We start from the raw sequence: 19,710 nt of genomic DNA, 5'->3' as shown, positions 1-19,710 counted from the left end.
CTGCTTTTGAAAGGTTAAAAATGATAATTTTTACTCCAACAAGGCAGTCAAATAATTTTATTTTAAAAGTGAAAATTTTAAGTCTTGATTCAGATACAAAACCTTACATACATATCCCCCAGAGGCACTTCAGGCTGTTGACAAGAAGTCTTTGCAGCAGTTATGGCCCTCTTGCTTCATGGGCACAGTATCCAACAAACACCGGTTCGGCCGCTATGCCACGGCTGTTAAAATAAAGCAGAATGGGTATGACTATAATCAAACAACTGGCTGCTTGTGTAGGCAGGAAGAGAGATACTGGCAATCTATTTTAATAACTATATAAACAAAACTACTCCTAGGAAACAACGGATGAACTATTTAGGGAGTGAAAAAGGGCCCTATTCTGCTTTTGATTATACTTTTGACTGAACCTCTGTTTCAATCAGAGCCACCACGCTATTAGCAGACATGTTGAAAAGCTTAAATTCAGGGGCTAGTTCTTTTGATGTTTCGCAAAATCTACTGCTTTTATTGAAAAGAAGTCCGAAGAAAGGCAAATAAGAACCAACTGATATTTACACATTCTTCCCTCTCCTCTCCCAGCCTCAATGTTTCCTTCATATGCAGCTCTAATTCCATAATTTTCATTATTTTGGGGAGAAGAGTCAGTTTCTTTCAGCTTACACTGTCATAAATTATTCTGTTCTCATGTGGCATTACAAACAAACCAACCCCTGTGGCTTATGATGATGCAGTTAGATAGTATAAAAAAATATGTTTAAGAATTAAAATAGTTGTAAACAATACTCTATTTCTCAAATGTTTAAGATATGGATATGGATACTACTGCCACTAATGTTTAGTGGTGCAGTGGAAGAAACTGAGTAATAGCTCAGCTTAATGACTGCTGCCCCTGAGCAAGACATACTCTTAGTAAAGACAAGGCTTGGTGTCTAAGTCTCTGGAATATATGCCCATCTTATTGTTTCCTTCCTCCCATCATCATTCCTCTGCAATCTGGGTTGCTGTAGCCTAGAAGAAGCTCATTTTGGATCTGCATAGTACCTACTACATTCACAGTACTATTTCAAGAGCTGTGGCCTCGATCTTCAGTAGGCAGAGTTACTGTTCATCCAGTGACCAGGATCTAGCTGTTACCATGTGCTACCTACCCATTCCCCTTGCTCCCTGGTAACCAGCTGCAGAGCAAGCCAGAGCTCTTTGTTCTCTTGGAAAAGCCCCTTGTCCTCCTACAACTGCCAGAGTCACTGCATATGCAATGAATGAAAACATTAGTAGGAACACAGTCCTTGTATACATGCTAAGACTACAACATCCTGATACCGTCAGCTCTTTGAGGAAGCCCCATATACATGGAACACAGTAACTGCAGCCACATGGAATTTTCACTTCTTCAATGGGAAGGGAATTGTTCCTCTAGTGTTTTTCTGGTTCAAAGCCTGTATAAAATGAGTCATTTTCAGGACAACGTATCTTTTTATTAAGGTAGTTACTTTCTAACAGGAATTGTTCATCCTAAGTCAGCAAAACAGTTTTTCCTTAAGACTACTTTCTGTTGCTAAATATGTGCAACAAGTACAGGGAGTAGTCCTTAGTCTGCCCCTGCATTCTGCATCTCTCATGCCAGCATTAGAAGAGCAGCTGCTGCTATCTGGACCAGCTCCCTTTACAGCAATACAAGTACCAGTGTTAAGGAAGACAATGCAGATGCAGCAGTGGAGTCAACCAGGTCCAGGAACAGCATAGCTTAGTTCACTGTAAAACCCTAATCCTAGTGGTACAGCCACTGTACACTTAACTGCTCAGTTGTAGCAGTGTTTTCCTAAGCCCCACCAAGAGATGCACCACCCTGCTAAGTAATAGGACATAAGTTTTGAAATTCCCTTAATATAGGTTTTAACATGTATTTGTCAACTCTGTCTTAATGTATCTATTTTTCTCACGACTGAGGGAGATAGCACAACTTATATACAGCTATTTTCTTGACATGATTATTTTAAGCCAGTTTGAAATAACCCAGCCAAGTCAAAACTTTCAAGTCCTTCAGTCACTCTTGATTAAAGAGTGACAGCAAGCTAAACATATACCCTAGGCTAAAGTACATATACTCTAAACTAAAGTGCTGTGTCCAGTTCTGGGCCCCTCAGTTTGGGAAGGACCTTGAGATGCTTGAGCACATCCAGAGGAGGCAACGAGGCTGATGAGGGGCTTGGAACACAAACCCTGTGAGGAATGACTGAGGGAGCTGGGGGTGTTTAGCCTGGAGAAAAGGAGACTCAGAGGTGACCTTATCACTCTCTACAACTCCCTGAAAGGTGGTTGTAGTCAGGTGGGGTTGTGGGGTTGGTCTCTTTCTCCAGGCAGCAACGGACAGAACCAGAGGACACAGTCTCAAGCTGCACCAAGGGAAATACAGGTTGGATATTAGGAAGAAGTTTTTTACGGAAAGAGTGATAAAGTAATGGAATGGCCTGCCCAGGGAGAAGGTGGAGTCACCATCCCTGGATGTCCTTACAAAAGACAATGTGGCATTCAGTGCCATGGTTTAGTTGAGGTGTTAGGGCTGGGTTGGACTCAATGATCTTTAAAGTCTCTTCCAACCTAGGGATTCTGTGATTCCAACAGATAATTATGCTAAGACCTATTAATGAACATGAGCAGAGAGCTTGAGTTTCAAGTGCTGACTATAACTGCTGATGTATCCTGTTCTTTAAAGAAATTATTTGTATCTATCTTGAACTACTACCACACAGAGTTGAGATTTTCTATGAGTTATCATAAATTTCTGTAGAGAAATAAAATGGTATGTTTCATGCTTGTTGCAGTTCAACTATTCAGCTCTCTGACTGTGTACTTCAAAAGTGGAGTCAAACTTGGACTTAAAACCTAGAAATCACTCATATCTGCAACTGTGAATGTACAAAAACAACATTAGCAATAAATAACCAGTAACTTGTCTAGGTACTTTTTAGGAAATGAACTGGGAGAAGAATGTGTTATGACTACTGTAAACACAGTCAGTAATAAATGAATTAAAATTTGTCATGGACTGCTTACCCACCGCTTTCAGCCCCTAAAGTAAGGCAACACTTGAAAGGATAGCTTGCCCAAGCTCAACTCCCATGCAAACAGCTCCAGTTGATTACCTGCTGCAGGTCTTTAATTATTATTTATAACAAATAAGTAACACCACCTTTTTTTTTAGAAGTCTGCTCTTCCTTCTGTCAGTGTACTCTCACATACCCTTTAATATAATTTTTGTCTGAAAGAAGTCAATCATGGTGTTCATTTTTCCTTTACAGGAAAGAGAAAACACAGAAGAGTCCTAGTATTTCACTGAAAAAAATGAGTCCTGAAAATTTTAGTTGCAAAACTGTCCAGAGCTCCTGTCTTAATGTATCTGTCTTCCTCTTCTGTGGATACAAAATCAAATGGGATTGCCTTTACAGTCAGGTTAAACTGCTAGCTCTTTTCCCTTCATCTCCAAGCCAGCAGTTTATGCCTGTACCTTTATTCCATTGGTTATAAAACCTGAGAACCATGATATACTGTAGCAACTAAATCTTACCGGAGCATGCGGCATCGGTGATTAGTTAGCCTTTTGTAGGCATCCTGCAAGTTGGTCACATTGCTGCTGCTCCAGAGTCTTTCCCCAACAGCACTTGCTCGAGGCCTGTAAAGGTATACTAAGTTTTAGTGTAGGTATGGTCTATAACCAAGAATGGATAATTTATTTTTAATTCCAGGTCTAATATAATACTTCAATATCCAGAAGCATTACTTTTCATAGCTGCTTAGGTTCAGCACAAAGCACTGTTAGCAACAGCATACAGTCCTGTGGGATTAATTAATGCTTCTTATACCTGGCTTTTTAAAATCTAATGATAAAGCAGTCCATACCATAATCTTGGTGTCAGGTTAGTTGCATCCACAAATTCTCCCCACAGGCAAGCTTCTCCACCTATTAAAAGTTTCTTCTGTTCTTCAGATCCTGAATTCAAACCAGAAAGTCAGCATTCTTCTCTGTCCAGAAGATGGGCATATATCAACAATTAGATAGGACTGATGTTCAGTTGTTTTCATATAAAATACCTGAGCTATTCTGAGCATTCACTTACATTTTGGTAGTCTTGTTACTGAATGGGAGAACCACCAAGCCATTTGCCCAGAGAAGATATTTCTCTGCTCCGTCAGAAAGGATTTTACCTTTTATGCTCTGAAGAGATTCCTCAGCTTTTTGACATTCCTCAGAGATTTAAAACCTGAGAAGAACTGTTCATTCTATCACATGGAGAGCATTCCTTGAAAAAATTACTTAGTCAGGTATTGTCCTTAATGAGCTCTACAAGTCTGAGAGCTCCCTTGCACAAAATGAAAGCCCCATGGAAAGCATAAGATGTTTGTATCAACTTTAGATACAAAGTTGAAGGGAACATATCTTTTTCTAGACATGTTTAAGAATCAAGTAAATAAAAACAATAAATTCGGTGTCTATCTATGAACAGCCATTTTGCACAACTCTGCTCCTAAAGCATCTGCCCACCTAGTCCAGCAGTCTATCTTATGCAAAACACTAGTATCAGATGCTTTAGGAAGGTAATACCTTTCCCTGTGCGAAGTGCAAAGTTCCTTTTTTTTAAAGAGTTTTTCAGAGTTCTAGCTGACCATAATTCCTTTGATGATACTATAATCACAGTGATGGAATGGCCACTCTAAACAGCCCTATTCTTTCCATTTACACTGTACTATAAACCAAGGAGTTTCATGCACAGAACACACGTATAAAAAAGTGACAAACCAGGGAAGTTAAGTGGTTCAACACTGTAGTATTTCTTCCAGTCTTGCCCATAACTAATGTAGTCTAAGTACCACGGTGCTGACAGGACAGCAGTGAACCCAGCTCCTGTGACCCTGCTCAGTTCACGAGCGTAGTTATTTGCCATCCACACTTGAACTACAGTGTCCGGTTTCAGCTAAAAGAGGAAAAGACAAAATAAACAAACTAACCAACTTAACCAAAACTACTAATGGCAATCCTAATTGCTGTTATCAAGGAAAAGGATCATGACTTTCAAAATTGTCTATTTTGTTTTGAAGAGGAACATTTTGGAAACTACTTCTTGTCATCCCTCCCCCCTCCCCCCCGGTCTAAAGCTGATTAGCTTTTTGCTGGTTTTAAACACTCAGCTAGAGTGAAGCCTAGGTTATGCTATAGACAGTTAATGCTTTAAGAGGATTCCGAAAAGCACCACGTATCTGACCAGCTGTTAAATGCTGAGCATTTGGTGTTACTAGAACAGACAAAAAAACCCCCAAACCTATATAGAAACTTCTCCACCCTTTACTCAGATGTTTTAAACCTATTTTATTAATGGTGTTCACCTTTAGAGAGCACTTCAATGCTGGTGTTCCTGTTTCACCTATTACATATTCAACAAATGATGATTTCAAGGGATTGAAATTACCCACAGCTGGAGAGACTTGCTAATGTCAGCAGACTTTGCTTTAACTCTTAAGAGACAAAGCCAGATCTACTTAATAATCTGCTCTGGAAGCCTCACACAATATTGTGGTGTTATGCAAGAGTACTGTACTAATTTTCCCATCTTACTTGTGCTTTGTGATCAAAGACTTCTTGCCAGACCATTTGTCCTTTGTTGTAGGAGGAAACAATGTCCAAAATGCTAGAATTTAGAAATAAGATCAAGTTTGTTAACTTCAATGAGATAAGAAGAAGCACCCAAAGTAGCAACATTTTCTACCTCAAGGCATATCAGACCTTTCCTACCACTGCATAGGGGACCAAGAAAAAGCAGGCTGTTCTGGTTTCAGAACCATGTTTGCAGAGCATGTTCTACCATGTAGAACAATGGGCACATGCATTAACACAAACCAGCAATTCATACAGTGACTAAGTGATGGGTGACTAAGTCCATGTTATTTAAGGAGAGAAAGAAATGTTTGCAAAAGCTTTCTCCCCACCCTTGTGCTGACACTACTGCAGATACTTAGTTTAAGACACCCAATATATTCACAGTGTGTGTAAAACTAGCTTACATATCCATGCTGTGTCCAACATTTTAAAGCCATGAATTTCAGACCTGGTATTCTAAAATAAAGTGGATAGTTCCAAATATGTGGCAATTTTCCAAAATAATATGATAGATACTAAGTCAGCTTCCATATGTGCACCTCAAAGCCACCCTCTAATAATGGCTGTGAAAAACCGAGCAAGAATTAAAAAGTCAACATACTTCTGAACATAGTAAGATTCCAGTTTAGCATAGTCAATGCCAAAACCTTGCTTCTTCATGAACTCTTTCACCTCAGGGTTAGATTTCCTTAAATAATAACAAGAAAACAAGTTTATAAAAAGATTATTTTTTTTATGTTTTAAACCAGATTTCCTGATCATTTCTACCTATGTGCAGCACACTACCTGGTGCCTTAGCATGCCACAGCCTGGAACACATTGCAGAGGAGAAGCAGCAGGTTAACATTACTTAGGTATTTTGAAAGAGTTTCACCCAGATTTGAAATAAAGCCAACAGACCTAATCTCAGGTAAATCTGATGGAGTCCCTGTTCTGAAGTGGTCTCTGGCAGGCTGCCTCCTAAGAGCTTTGGGGCTCCTAGCACCTCAGCCACTTTGTGCCAAGGTTATCAGCAGACTGAGAATCCAACAATTTTGTGCTTGTACCACAAAAAGCAAACCAACATTTCTGTGCTCCAGGATTTGCCAGTTTTCCTTCTCTATAAAAATTAAATCATGTCCTGAGTGTTTGGATTTGATCTTTAAAGAGAATGTAGAAATGCTAACTAGATCAATTTGAATACTCATCAAAATGCTCCAAATCCTTTATTATTAGTTAGTCTCTCCAGAAGAGAGACTCCAAAATATTCAACACCCACAACTGAACTAAGAACACTATTACGACATTCTGTACTTCTAATACAAAGACATATGTATCTGTTTGGTAATTCTTACTGTTACCCAATTTTCTGGTGGGCAGAACTCAATGTAAACACCTACTTTAACACACACAATTTAAATGGTCATTTTCTTATCTAATATTTTTCTAACATACTAGTCCTCTGTCCTGCCAGGGTAGGAGTACTAGTATTCTAAATCCTTTAGAATACCTGAATATTTATGAAACTACAAGTCAAAGCAAAATTCTGCACATCAGTTGCTTTTTGAGGATCACACATGATGTGCCTGTAAATTGTTACAGAGGTAGGAGTGGAGATCTTTTGGTTATGCAGTGAAAACTATCTTATGCAACTGAGTTCCATAATTGATGCAGGTGGACAGGTTTAGGAGGCACTAGGTATTTGTTCCTTGAATTGTCACCATACCAACAACTGAAGTCCACTTCATCTCCTCCCAAATGAATGAATTCATCTGGAAATACACTGCTGATCTCCTTAAAGAACTTAGTCATGAAGTCGTAAGTTGTATTCCAAACAGGATTTACAGGTCCAAAGGACCCAGTTGGCTGTCCTCCATTGTAACAAGGAGTGAGAAGATCTTTTTGACCTAATAAAAACAATTAATAGATGATACTCAGTTTCATGTTGCTATGCTAACTTTGCTAGCAGGAAGAAGCAGTTAGCCACATTAAAAAGGTAAATATTCATTACCTAAATGCTCACCTATTTTAAATATAATCAAATAGAGGCAGGATGAAATAAAACAACTTGTAAAAGGTTGAAAAACCCTCTAACTGGCAGTCAGGATTCTGACTTTCAGATCTATGATTTAACACAGCCTAACATATGTAACACATCACAATACCTGGAAAACAGCATTTGGATAACTACTTGAACAACAGAAAAAGCTTTAATGAATATCAGAAGGAAGCCAGTTAGAAGAAAGCCAAACATAATGAGTATGCTTCAGAGGCTTCTTTTCTCTTTTTAATACTCTGGGTTTTTAACACCTAAGTCAGTGTGAGGTACATAGTTCAAGGTAGAATGATGTCTAAAGCAGAATCTGTACCCTTGCACACACATCTAGCATAGAACATGTCAACAAAACATGTTTCTTCATTTTATTTCCTGTAACCTGTAAAGGTCATGACATCACTTAATGCCTCTTCCTTACCTCTTATCAAGGGCCTTCCAAATCACTTTATTTGTTAGTCCTTAAAAAATTAATTTGTTTGCTACTACTTAGCACTATTTCTTAACAATTAATACTTTCTTGGGCATACCTTTTCCCCAAGACTGTGTGTGTCCTGGTGTATCAAACTCCGGGATAACTCTGATGCCTCTCAACCGGGCATACTCTATCACCAGACTGACATCAGTAGGAGTATAGATGAGATTAGAGGAGTATGCACCCTGTAAAATATTCACATTTTGAGACAACACACTATACCAGCAGATCACAAAATTGGGACGGAAGTATTTTAACTTAGACCGGAGAGCAGTTTTACAAGTTGGCTGTGGTTTATCAACTGCACAGACATAACTTTTCACTTAACTTGTGGAGAGGAAAAAAACCCTACCAAAACAACAAACTCACAATACTAAGACAGACTGCCTTAAGGAGACCTTCCTTTCCTCCTTAGCTCACAGTTACTGAAGAACAAAGAAAAGCTAGTTTCTTTTCCTTCAGAATTTTGAAAGATATGGTTCTCAATTCTTCTGTACAGAGGCAAGGTTTTTTTGCCCATTAGCTCTGAAATATGGGTCCCTCACTACATAACATAAAAGACTAATGGAAAAATTCTGTCAAGTCAGAAAGAACTCCCAGCACCTCTGCTTCTCGGTTTTGTGTGTGACTAATTTAGCATCAGGATGTGTTTCTTTTGTGACACTAAATTTGAGTGTAATTCTGCTCCCACACAGCCAACAAATGTGACAATGACCCAGATTACTACAGTTTGGTGAAATAGATGTTTGCCAAAGATGTTCTTCATGATAAATAGCACCTTAAGCTTTTGCTTATTTGAAAATGGCTTCCACAGCTGAGTTACTCAATAAAGGAAACAGTAGACAAGAAGCCTTTCAAAGAGAAGCTTGTTGAGACAAAGACCATCTCCCTCTCTCTAGCTGTCAGTGGGATATATGACAGAACTCTACTAGAGTTTGGTTTTACCACAAAAAATAATCTGACTGCACTATGCCACATCTACAATTTTTGAATGATAAAATTCTTCACAGCATCTGCTCTAGCACTGCCAACATAATTTTCATGAGAGTCAGATTCTAGGAAGCATTTTAAAACAGAATCACAAATCTCATACTTAGGCTTAGTCTAATTAACTATTCTTAACTTCATTTGATTTGGCTCCTACTGTACCGTGACTGAGCAAGAACCTCATGGTGGCTCTCACTAATGTAACAAAACTTACTATGTGTCTAGAAATAAAGAGACACATCCCACTCTATGTGCTTCAGGAAACAATCTTGCACTTTTGGATCTCTTACAGACATGATGCGTTTTGTAAGGACAATACTACTACTGCAGTGGTGCTAAGAGCTGGCAGGAAAATCTCTTACATTTGTTTGAGTGGCAGAAGTCAACCAGTTAAAGAAACCCATCAACAGAAATCCAAGCAGTGTTCACTACTTATTCTCATACCATTAGTGTTCGAAGGCCTGCAAACACCGAGCATCATTCAGAAAAATTTGCAAAGAGTAAAGGTGGTCATTTACCATGTATCCAAATGAAGACTTAAAAATGATCCACAGAGAAACTCAGGCAAGATCCTAAATGTGAACTTGCTGGTTTTTGGTCCCATGGTACTGTTTCACAACCAGCCAAAGCAGAGGTACTCAAGCATTGGTTAACTCTGCATATTATTTCCATTAACTATGCACCAGATTTCTGCCCTTCTACCCTACTCCAATGATGTTCACTCACCTTATCACTTAATTCAGGGAAATAAATGCTCTGGTAAGGGAAGGACTGATCATCTACTATATGCCAGTGGAGAACATTGAACTTATTAAAAGCCATGGCATCCTGTAACAAATAATGCAATAAAGTCTAGTTAAACACTTCATTCTCATAGAAAATTTACACAAAAAAGTGGTCTTGTCCCAGCATATCCCACATGCCTAGAGCAACAACTAAGAAAGAAAAAAACTTCAACCAAACCAAACCACTCGAAAAACCAACTAAAACCCACCAATCCCCCCACCAACAAACCAAAAAAGCATTCTATGTTTCGTTTAGTAGCACATACCTCTACTGCTCCACCCCTCTGCGATCTATTTTCACCACTGCTGTCAACAAACTCTTCATTTGACACCCATTCTACCAGCTTGTGTAGTATGAACAGCCATGAGCACTCAGGAATTTTTTCCACTTCAGAACACGTAACCTGAGATTAGGTCAGTGCTTACAGCACTCTGCTACTAACACCAAGGTCACAGATTTGACCCTCATGGACCATTCACTTAAAAGTTGGACTTGATGATCCTTCTGGATCCCTTCCAACACAGATGGTTCTGTGGGTAATTTTCTATGCACCATCAACTATTTCAGCTTACAGAAAAGCTAATACTTTTATAACTTGGAAAACAGAACAGCATGAGAGTTTCCCACTACATAGTAGTACATCCCTTCTCACTAGTGACTTCTGCAAAATCCTTTTCAAATGCATGCAAAATAAACTAAGTGTTTTCCCTGCAAAAGACAGTGCTTCTTCTATGTTTTCATTCATAACAGCGTCAGTACTCCCTTTTATTCACCTTGAAGATGATCAAGATCAATGTTTACACACTTATTTTAGAATTATGACTCCAGTTGGACAGTTACATGCATACCTTGAGTTATGCTGGCTTGTTAGTCACTAGAAGGGTGTGCTGCGAGCAGACCAAATAAGTGGTTCATGACTGACTGCATCACAGCTGCTTCCAAGCCCGTGCTACAACACAATTGCTTTCCCCACCCATTCCTCTCATTACTTTTTCACCTAGGTGTATTTAAGGAGGTGATAAAATCTCTTCAGGAACTCCCACCAAATACAAAGGTTTATATCTTGTCTATTCCCTAGATTTATTTCATCTGTTTCATTACACTGCAGAAGTTTCAATTGTCACGTCTTCATGCATTTCTAACCAATACCATCCTTCAACATAGAAAATTACATCTCTGGACCTTCAATTCACCTACTCCTTCCTCAAGAACAATGTCGTTCCTGGAAATACAGAGCAGTAGTTGAACACAAACAAGAAATCAACCTGAACTGCTGCCCTAAGTATCTAATCACCACACATCACAGAAGAGATTACTGATGCTTTTTATTAGTTGGGATTCAAGCAGGCACAGAGGTGGGAAGAAAAGCATACTTCTTAAACCAGCAAACATCATGAAATTTAGGTGTGATAATGTCTTAGACACAGACATGCAATTTAACGAAAGAAAGCAGAATAGCAGCAGTTACAGAAACACAAAAATAGTTAGAAATGTAAGTCTCTTTGGACGTCTCCTTTAGACAAGACAAAAAATATCGACACAAATATTTGAGGCTTTGAAGCACCCTCTGTCGCAAATGTAACACTACACAACCATTACTTGCTGAACAGGCCTTGACCTTGAATGTGAAAACAAGGTGATAAATACCTAAAGAACAAGTTCTGAGCATAGTTCAAGAATGACCTCAGAAATTAAAGATGGTTTTCATCTGCACTCTTCCTGCCTATCCTTTACCTATTTTTCAAAGTTCAGCAACACGGAGGGGAAATTCCAAGTACTATTTAATCTTGGAGACCCAAGTCAGAGACAAGATGGGAAACTGCCTGTTCCTTCACTTCAACCAACTAAATAATCCCTCCTAAAAGGACTTCAACAAAAAGAAAAGGGAGTGCAAAACAGTAAAAACGCCATCTCTGCCTGCTAAGCTTATACAAATACATCACCTTTCCTTCAGAGCTGGAGCACATTAATTCTTAACGTGCTTGCTTAAGCTTTTTGGAGGAAGTTTTGTTTGGTTTTATTGGTTAGTCTGGGCTTATTATTCAGTAGCTTCCCCTGAACATTTTGAATTTCCTCCCTTGCTCTGTAATACTTAATTACCGGCTTGCACTTAAGCAGCCTAAGACAGGATTACTTAAGCCTGCTTCTGGACTACCAAACTCTGCTCCAAAAGACTGGAGTTCTCCTGAAATCACTGGCACTGAAGCAAGGTATCCCTTGTATTGCTTGATGACAGTCAGACATCTCAAAACATGCTTCCAAGATATAATGCATAAGCTGGTTTAGGCATCAGAAAATACAGAGAATCTGAGGTACCACAAACACCAGTCCCCTTTAGAGAGTCAATAATCACTGTGTCTGCCCACTTGACTCCTCTCCAGTCTATGCTCAGACCTTTGCTAAGCAAAGTTCACTCTGTCCTTTTAAAGCCAGACAGAGGAGATGGGTTCTTCTTTCATACCATCTCCAGCTGCTACCTGCTTCAGGAGCCAAAACACAACAAAAAGCATTTATTATTAATGATATAAAACTGCCTACTTACCAGATTTATAAGAATAGATTTCAATGGTAAATAATGCCTTGAAGTATCTAATAAGACTCCTCTATGAGCAAATCTTGGGAAGTCATTGATTTCAGATTCATTGACAAGAAACTATAAGAACAAAATTCAAAAATTAGAATTTTGTATTAATTTCATATTAATTTCAAACAGGAAGTACTTTTTCAGAAAATGATTCTTGGAAGTATGTAACAAACTGAAATGTTGCTGAATGCAACTGGTAGACCTGGTCAGTCTAGAGAAGCACCCACTTACCAGGACAGTGGATTTAGTTAATAGCCGTACTTACACTTCCATAGTCATCTTCATGAACCAACTGGCTGAAGGTTTCCAAACCTGGAAAAATATCCAAGAAAGGGATCTCAATTACAGCCCAGTACTTGCCCTTAAAATTTTAGTTATGAACAGCACCACAACTATGTACAGGCTTTCATGTAGCTAGAAAGAATGCTTTGAAGCTGAGTTTCTTTCTCTTTAACACAGTTCCCTTAACTGCTCAAGCATCACCATTAAAAAAATTCTGGAGAGAACCATTCAAATTCTCTATAATGCACAGACACTGAATACCTGTGCTACTGCTCAGCTGTAGCAGATTAATCCCTAAATAGTAAGAAAGTTACTGAGAGTAAAGTGGGAATCTCTGGTCTTGTACATCTATTCCTGTAATTTCTGGAACTTGTGAAGTTTCTAATTCAGCAGGAAAAATCTGTTGATTAATACATAACTAATATATAGACTTAACATTCCAGTAAAAACAGCAGACTAAAATGTCAGGATTGTTATTCTTTGTGATTGTGATGCGTTCAGCATGTCCACTTTATAGGTGCAGACAGAAAATAATCTGTTCACACTATAGTTTAAAAAGCTTTTTGCTTGGTCTAGCTTATTTCAGGCACAGCAAGCACGTACTCACAGTGTGCCACTGGATCTGAGATGCTGAGCATCTGGACCAAGGGTGTAACTGATAAGCATCTGAGTATCCTTCTGGCCTGACTAAGCTTACTTCCAATAAAGTACTGAATGAGGGCAAGGCTCAGTGGTCAGCTGGTTCTTGGTCTGCCATAAAGTTTGTATAAGCCCTAAACAAATAGCTCAATGTGAAAAGCAACAGCTTACCTCTTAAAGCACCCCATACCTCAGGAGCTTTCAGTATAGCCACAGGTTCAGTTACAGTTAAATGATCTAAAGAAAAGAAAAAAAACGCTTACTCTTTCAAAAAGAATGAATTGCAAGGACAATGTCAAAAAGCATTAAAAAATTCTTCAAGTGCAACATCTCCCTTTGTGTATTAAATTCCAACCAATCCTGCTTTTAATGGCGATAGCATGCAATTATTTTTCATCTGTTTTCCTGTAAAGCAAACTACTGTTCAGAGAGTCAACAGCTCATCAGAAAGAAGATAAAAGAAGTAAGGTGCTTAGTAAGAGCCATGCTAAAATATTGTACATGAGCCAGAATCCCAGCAAAGTTTAACCCAATTGACTTAAAACAAAACACACTATATGTTTGCATTTAAGACATGTGTGATAAAGGTTGGGTGGCTAAGCCAGACTTTTCATGATTATGAGAAGTTTACTTCTCCTTTTACCTCCTTTCATATAGTTCATGGTTACATATTTTTTAAAGATATAAGTTGTCATATAATATTGTCAGGTGCTTACTATTAAGGTCTTTTTAAAAAAAATTACTAATCAAGATACAGAATATGCTGAGTTGGAAGGGATGCATCAGGATCATCAAGTCCAACTTCTGGCCATGTACAGGACACCCCCAAAAATCACACCATGTGCCTGAAAGCATTGTTCAAATGCCTCTTGAAATCTGTCAGGCTGGTGCTGTGATCACTTCCCTGGGGAGCCTGTTCCACTGCTCAGCCACAGCCTAGGTGAAGAACCTTTTCCCTGATACCAACTTAAATCTCCCCTACTCAGCTTGGTGCTGTTACCTACCAAGTCCTGTCACTGGTCATAAGAACGAAGTGATCAGGACCTGCCCTACAACTTCCCCTTGTGAAGACCACAGTGAGGTTTCCTCTCAGTCTCCTCCAGGCTGAACAGAACAAGCACCTCAGCTGCTCCTCATACAGATTCCTCTCAAGTCCCCTCACCATGTTTGTGGCCCTGCTTTGGACACTCTCCAATGGTTTTGTATCTCACTTACACTGTGGCACCCAGAGCTGCCCCCAGCACTCAAGGTGAGGCTGCCCCAGTGCAGAGCACAGCAGGACAATCCCCACCCTTGCCCAGCTGGCCATGTTGTCCCTGATGCACCAACAGGATGCCAGGGCACCCTCTTGACCTGAGCACCAGTATAGGGGCAGTAAGATGAAGTATGGTGAGTAAAATGAAGAATGGTACCTGAAGGAATCCATAAGAATCCTCCCTGAAGTTGAGTATTGCAGTACAGTACAAAGTACTAATGAAAAAAGAAAGCTAAAATAATTTTGGTTTCAAATTTAAGGTGATTGAGTAATTCTTTGAGAAGAAACAAATATATTTTAAGTATTTTTTAAAATCACATATATTTATATTCATAAAAATATACTACATCTATACATCTATAGAATTATATTATTATTCAAACATCAAAGCGATAATTGCACATCTGAAAGAGGAGAGAAAAAAATCAAGAGGCTGAATTACTGTACAATGACTTATGTAATTTGTGTCAGTATGAAAGAATGGTTGGCTACAATTTACACAGTTCAAACATTTATCTAAACTACCAGAGAAAGTAGTGACATGAAGAAAGTACCTCAAGAATCCATGTTAATCTAAGAACTGATTACACACAATGGATGTTCAGAGTAAGAAAAAAAATGTAGACGACTACTGCAATCTCCACAGGTTAACTGTAGGCAAAACATTTGTTTTCCCTAAATAAAATAAATAAATTGTAGAGGATTTATTTCCAACACAGCAGATTTGTTTGGGTTTTGGTTTTTTTTCCTGAAGAACTATCATACCTTAGAGGAACTTGGAAAGTGTTACAATAAGCTACTTGAAACATTTTGCACAAACAAGTAAGCAGGCAGGAGGGAAAATAACCTGTACTCTGATTACATATCCAATGCTCTTGCCACAGGACAGTGACTAACTGGTCCATGCTATCTTTATTGATAAGCCAGACCACCCAAACCAGCAAGTCACCAATAACAACGTTTTTCAGAATCTGTACCCTCAAAAAGATAGCCCATTAAAATCCACAAAATTAAAACTGAAGCCTGAAATGTTCAGCTTATTATATGAAGAAAACACGTTATTTGTAACAGAAAACTTATTTCTTAAAGCAGAAGGAAAAAACTGCTTCCTCTAAAGAAAGCAACCTAAAAATCACATGGTCTGACAGATTCCATGACAAGAACCAGCTTTGATTAAAATCTTAAGTTCATAAACAAGCTCAAAGTTCAAATGATAATAAAGCAGCACAATAACCTGACTGGCAGAACAATGTTAAGAGCATTAGCATTTCTGCCGCTATGTTTAATTTGCATTGAAATGTATTATAAGTTTGCACATAAAAACCAAACACTTTGGCTATATGTTCCAAAAGGATTGAGTAAATTTAATATCAGTACATTCTTTCACGAGTCAGGTGGAATTAATCCTGCTGCAGGATGTATGACTTGAGATTAAAAGGACCTTTTTTTCTAGGGATCTGTATCCTGGATACCAAACAACAGAAGATTATCTCAAAACAGGTCTAGATTAACTGAATATGTTGATTTTTGTGTTAGCCTGCCCAGGCAAAAAGCAATATTACTGCTCAGTCTTACTTCTGTTAAGAAAATTCTCTGGCGATTAGTACTTTAATACTTAGAATACTTCTCCATTCTGGACTTTAGTCAGAGAACTAAAGAAGCACAGAAAAATAAGTCAAATATAAACATCATGTTTTAAATCCTTTCTTGTATCTGCAGATAGAAAGGAAGTGGATTTATAGGACTGCAAGATGAATAACAAGCTCAACAAACACTTTCAGGTTTTCCGGGAAAAACAGGAAATACCATGTGCATATCTCAGTGTAAGTAGCTTCAATTTAAATGCAGTCACTTCTTAGGAGATGGTAAGCAGTGACAGCCTTCACTCAATAATACCTTGTATTGAAAGGGATGATCTCCTGACTATGCACAGATCTCACCAAAGATAACTGGCTACTGCACACTGTGGTATCTCTGATTCCTAATGACAGCTGCTAGAAAAGATAGTAGCAGTTAAGCGATCTGTACGATAGCTGAACTGCAAAAATCATAGGCAAGCTTCACGATTCACTGTGGGCTAAGATTTCCCACAGTATCAAGAGCAAGAATTATCTTCTGGTCGCCACTGTTGTGAAATGTTTTTGCGGGCTTCCGAGAGCCTTTGCTTTCCAGTTCCTTAAAAAACCACCCCAAAACCTGCTGACTTCTAACCGCACACGTGATAGCAAAGCAAGCGCGTAACGGTGCTGCCGAAGCCGGGGAAGGAGGGGCGCGGTGAGCGGCGAGCGGGTACTCACAGGCCTCGCTGGAGGCGAGCTGCGGGTGCCTGTCACAGCCAGGGTCCCCCGCCTCGATCACCACCTGCAGCTGGAACAGCTCGGGCTCCGCTCGGGCAGCCAGCGGCCTGCGGCCCCACGTCCGCCGGGAATGCCCGAATATGTACTCATAGTACCTGCCGGGGAAGCACAGGGGCCGGCGGGGCCCTGAGGCGGCTGCTCCCGTCCCCGGGCCGCCGCTGCAGCACCCCGGCCCCGCCGCCGCTCACCTGCGGAAGGCGTCCTGCAGCAGCCCGCAGCTCGGCCCCGCCGAGGAGCCGGCGCCATGCACCAGCTGGAAGCGGCTGGGCGCTAACTGCAGCTGGCGAGGATACGTGCGGACCCACTGCGGCAGCGGCCACAGCGAGTCCTCGGGGACGGCGTCTGCCGCCAGCTCCCAGCCGGACGGCTCCGGCTCGGCCTCGTTCCGCGGGACGCCGTGTCGGAGGCTGGTGCTCACCAGCACGGCGGGGACCACGACGAGCCCCAGCAGCAGCCCAGCCAGCCCCATGGCTCTGCCCATAGTGGGGCAGCTGCCTCAGCCCGCCCGCTCCACTGACAGGGTAGCCCGACTCCGCCTCCGGCGCCACGGAGCGGTCGGGGCGGGCTCGGGAGCCTCAGTGCCCTCCCGCGGTACCGCCCGCCCTGCGGCCACTCGGCGGGAGCGCGGCCCGGGAAGGGGCCCGAGGGACCCCTGCTGGAGCGAGTACGTTCTTCATGCTTCTCTGAGGGATTTTCTCACATAAAACCCCATTAACTATTAGCGTCCAAAGGAGAGTCACGAGGATGGTGAAGGGTCTGGGTGAGAAGATGTATGAAGACCGGCTGAGGTCACTTGGTCGGTCCAACTTGGAGGAGACTGAGGGGAGACCTCATTGCGGTTTTCGACATCCTGGTGAGGGGAAACAGAGGGGCAGGTCCGTATCTCTTCACACGGGTTACTAGTGACAGGATTTGAGGTAACAGTATGCAGCTGAGTTACGAGAAGTTCACGTTATTATCAGGAAAATGTTCTTCACACAGCGGGTGGTTGGGCACTGGTAGAGGCTCCCCAGGGAAGTGGTCACAACACCAGCCTGACAGTGTTCAAGAGGCATTTGAACAATGCTTTCAGGCACATGGTGTGATTCATGGGACTGTCCTGTTCAGAGCTATGAGTTGGACCTCAATGATCCTGATGGGTACCTTCCAGCTCAGCATATTCCATGACTTTCCATCAGCCAGCACCATGATGTCCTGCACATGGCACCACCGCTCTACAGCTTAATTTCTGTATGGAAAGGGTGTGATGCAGGCCACACTTTCATGAAGCAAAGATTCTGCATCTCTTGTACTGCTACAAAACAATTTCGGTCTCAGCAGAAACTACTTTTTCACAGGCTTTCTACAGAATGTGCTATAAGCTATATGGTGAACAAGCAGAAGTCTGAGTTGCAGTGAAGTGTTTTAGCCTTTTACAGAATAAACCCAGTCTCTGGCCAATCTCAATGCAAACCTGGAGAAGTTGTTCTGAAGTGTTTGTGAAGAAGGCAAATCAAGCATTTCAAGACTTGAAGTCACAGTGGGGAGGAATTCAGGCTTCATGCTACTTCTAATTGAATGCTTAATGCAAACACTTAAGTGTCACCATTGCTGCTTTGGCTGATGCACCAATTAAACCCACAGGAATGATGCAGAGCTGATATCTGCAGTCTGCTGCACAGTAACTGAAGAGCTGGTCAGCCATCCTCAAGGGGATGGATCACAAAACATGCTAGTTTTGCCATTTGCTGTCCCTGACCATGTAAGTGGAGTGGAAAGGCTTAATGGAAAGTGTTTGATGCAGGCTATCCATAGCAGAATGTTATTTAATCTTGTAATGCTATAAGTAAAAGGAACTCTTTAATAGGTGATTTTGAAGAGGCACAACAGGACATGACACCTGCAAGCCTATCCTCCTGCCCCTGCGTGCTAGGAGACACATGGAAATGATAGTGCTGTCTTTTCTGGTGCTCTCAAAGGCAATTTTAATGCTCTTCAAGCTGTGGCTGAGGTTTCCAGCTGCCTGTTAAATATACCTTATATATCTTCCTTTGCCTGGTGTGATTATCTCCTCAACTGTGTTGATTCAACTGTTCCTGCTGCCTATCTCTGTTCATCTTTTTAGACATACTTAGAAATTATGGGTTATTTCATAGTTTCCTTTGATATATCTTGATCAGCTCTCAGGGAAGGAGAGGGGAAGGATAATTAGCTGCAGTTGAAGGGGACCTGTAAGATACTGAACTAAATCTTCTGTTAACCAGCTTGGCCACCACTAAGGTAATTCTCAGACACATTGAGTATTTTTTCTTTCAGTTGTTTTCAGTGGCTGTATCTTCTGTAGAGCAAGTCTGTTTTATACCAATGAAGTGCGCCTTTTCATTAGTCATCTAATAAATATTCTCCTAATAATTTATCATAATCACACTTTAAAATACTTAATCTGTGCACCAAATAATAATTAAATGAAGTTTGCTTTTTTATCTTCTCTGGATAGATTGTTTGGTGGTGAATAAAGAGATTAGGTAGTCTTTCCTTGTGTAAGTCCATGAATATAGTTTCTTTCTTTTACCCACTGGTATACTGGACAAAATTGTAGAAACTTGATATCTTGGCCTCTGGCATTTAACAGTTACTGAGTGGAGTACTCAGACATAAACATCCTATCCTAAATTTCT

At 40.5% G+C, this 19,710-nt stretch overlaps 1 protein-coding gene across 1 annotated transcript; it reads right to left on the bottom strand.

The window, feature by feature from the left end:
- Positions 1-42: 42 nt before the first annotated feature.
- HEXB (hexosaminidase subunit beta) lies at positions 43-17,616 on the bottom strand. Its single transcript, XM_030969520.1, has 14 exons — positions 17,242-17,616; positions 16,994-17,148; positions 13,613-13,678; positions 12,786-12,832; positions 12,479-12,589; positions 9,877-9,978; positions 8,219-8,348; positions 7,362-7,542; positions 6,258-6,344; positions 5,615-5,687; positions 4,802-4,976; positions 3,904-3,994; positions 3,572-3,676; positions 43-224 (listed from the first exon to the last, which is right to left on the bottom strand). The coding sequence occupies exons 1-14, from the start codon at positions 17,532-17,534 to the stop codon at positions 161-163; spliced, it is 1,680 nt and encodes a 559-aa protein (XP_030825380.1). The 5' UTR covers positions 17,535-17,616; the 3' UTR covers positions 43-160.
- Positions 17,617-19,710: the final 2,094 nt, after the last annotated feature.

This window comes from Camarhynchus parvulus, chromosome Z (genome assembly GCF_901933205.1).
Source record: "Camarhynchus parvulus chromosome Z, STF_HiC, whole genome shotgun sequence".
Classification (NCBI taxonomy): Eukaryota; Metazoa; Chordata; class Aves; order Passeriformes; family Thraupidae; genus Camarhynchus; species Camarhynchus parvulus.
This window is presented reverse-complemented; position numbering and strand designations above follow the sequence as displayed.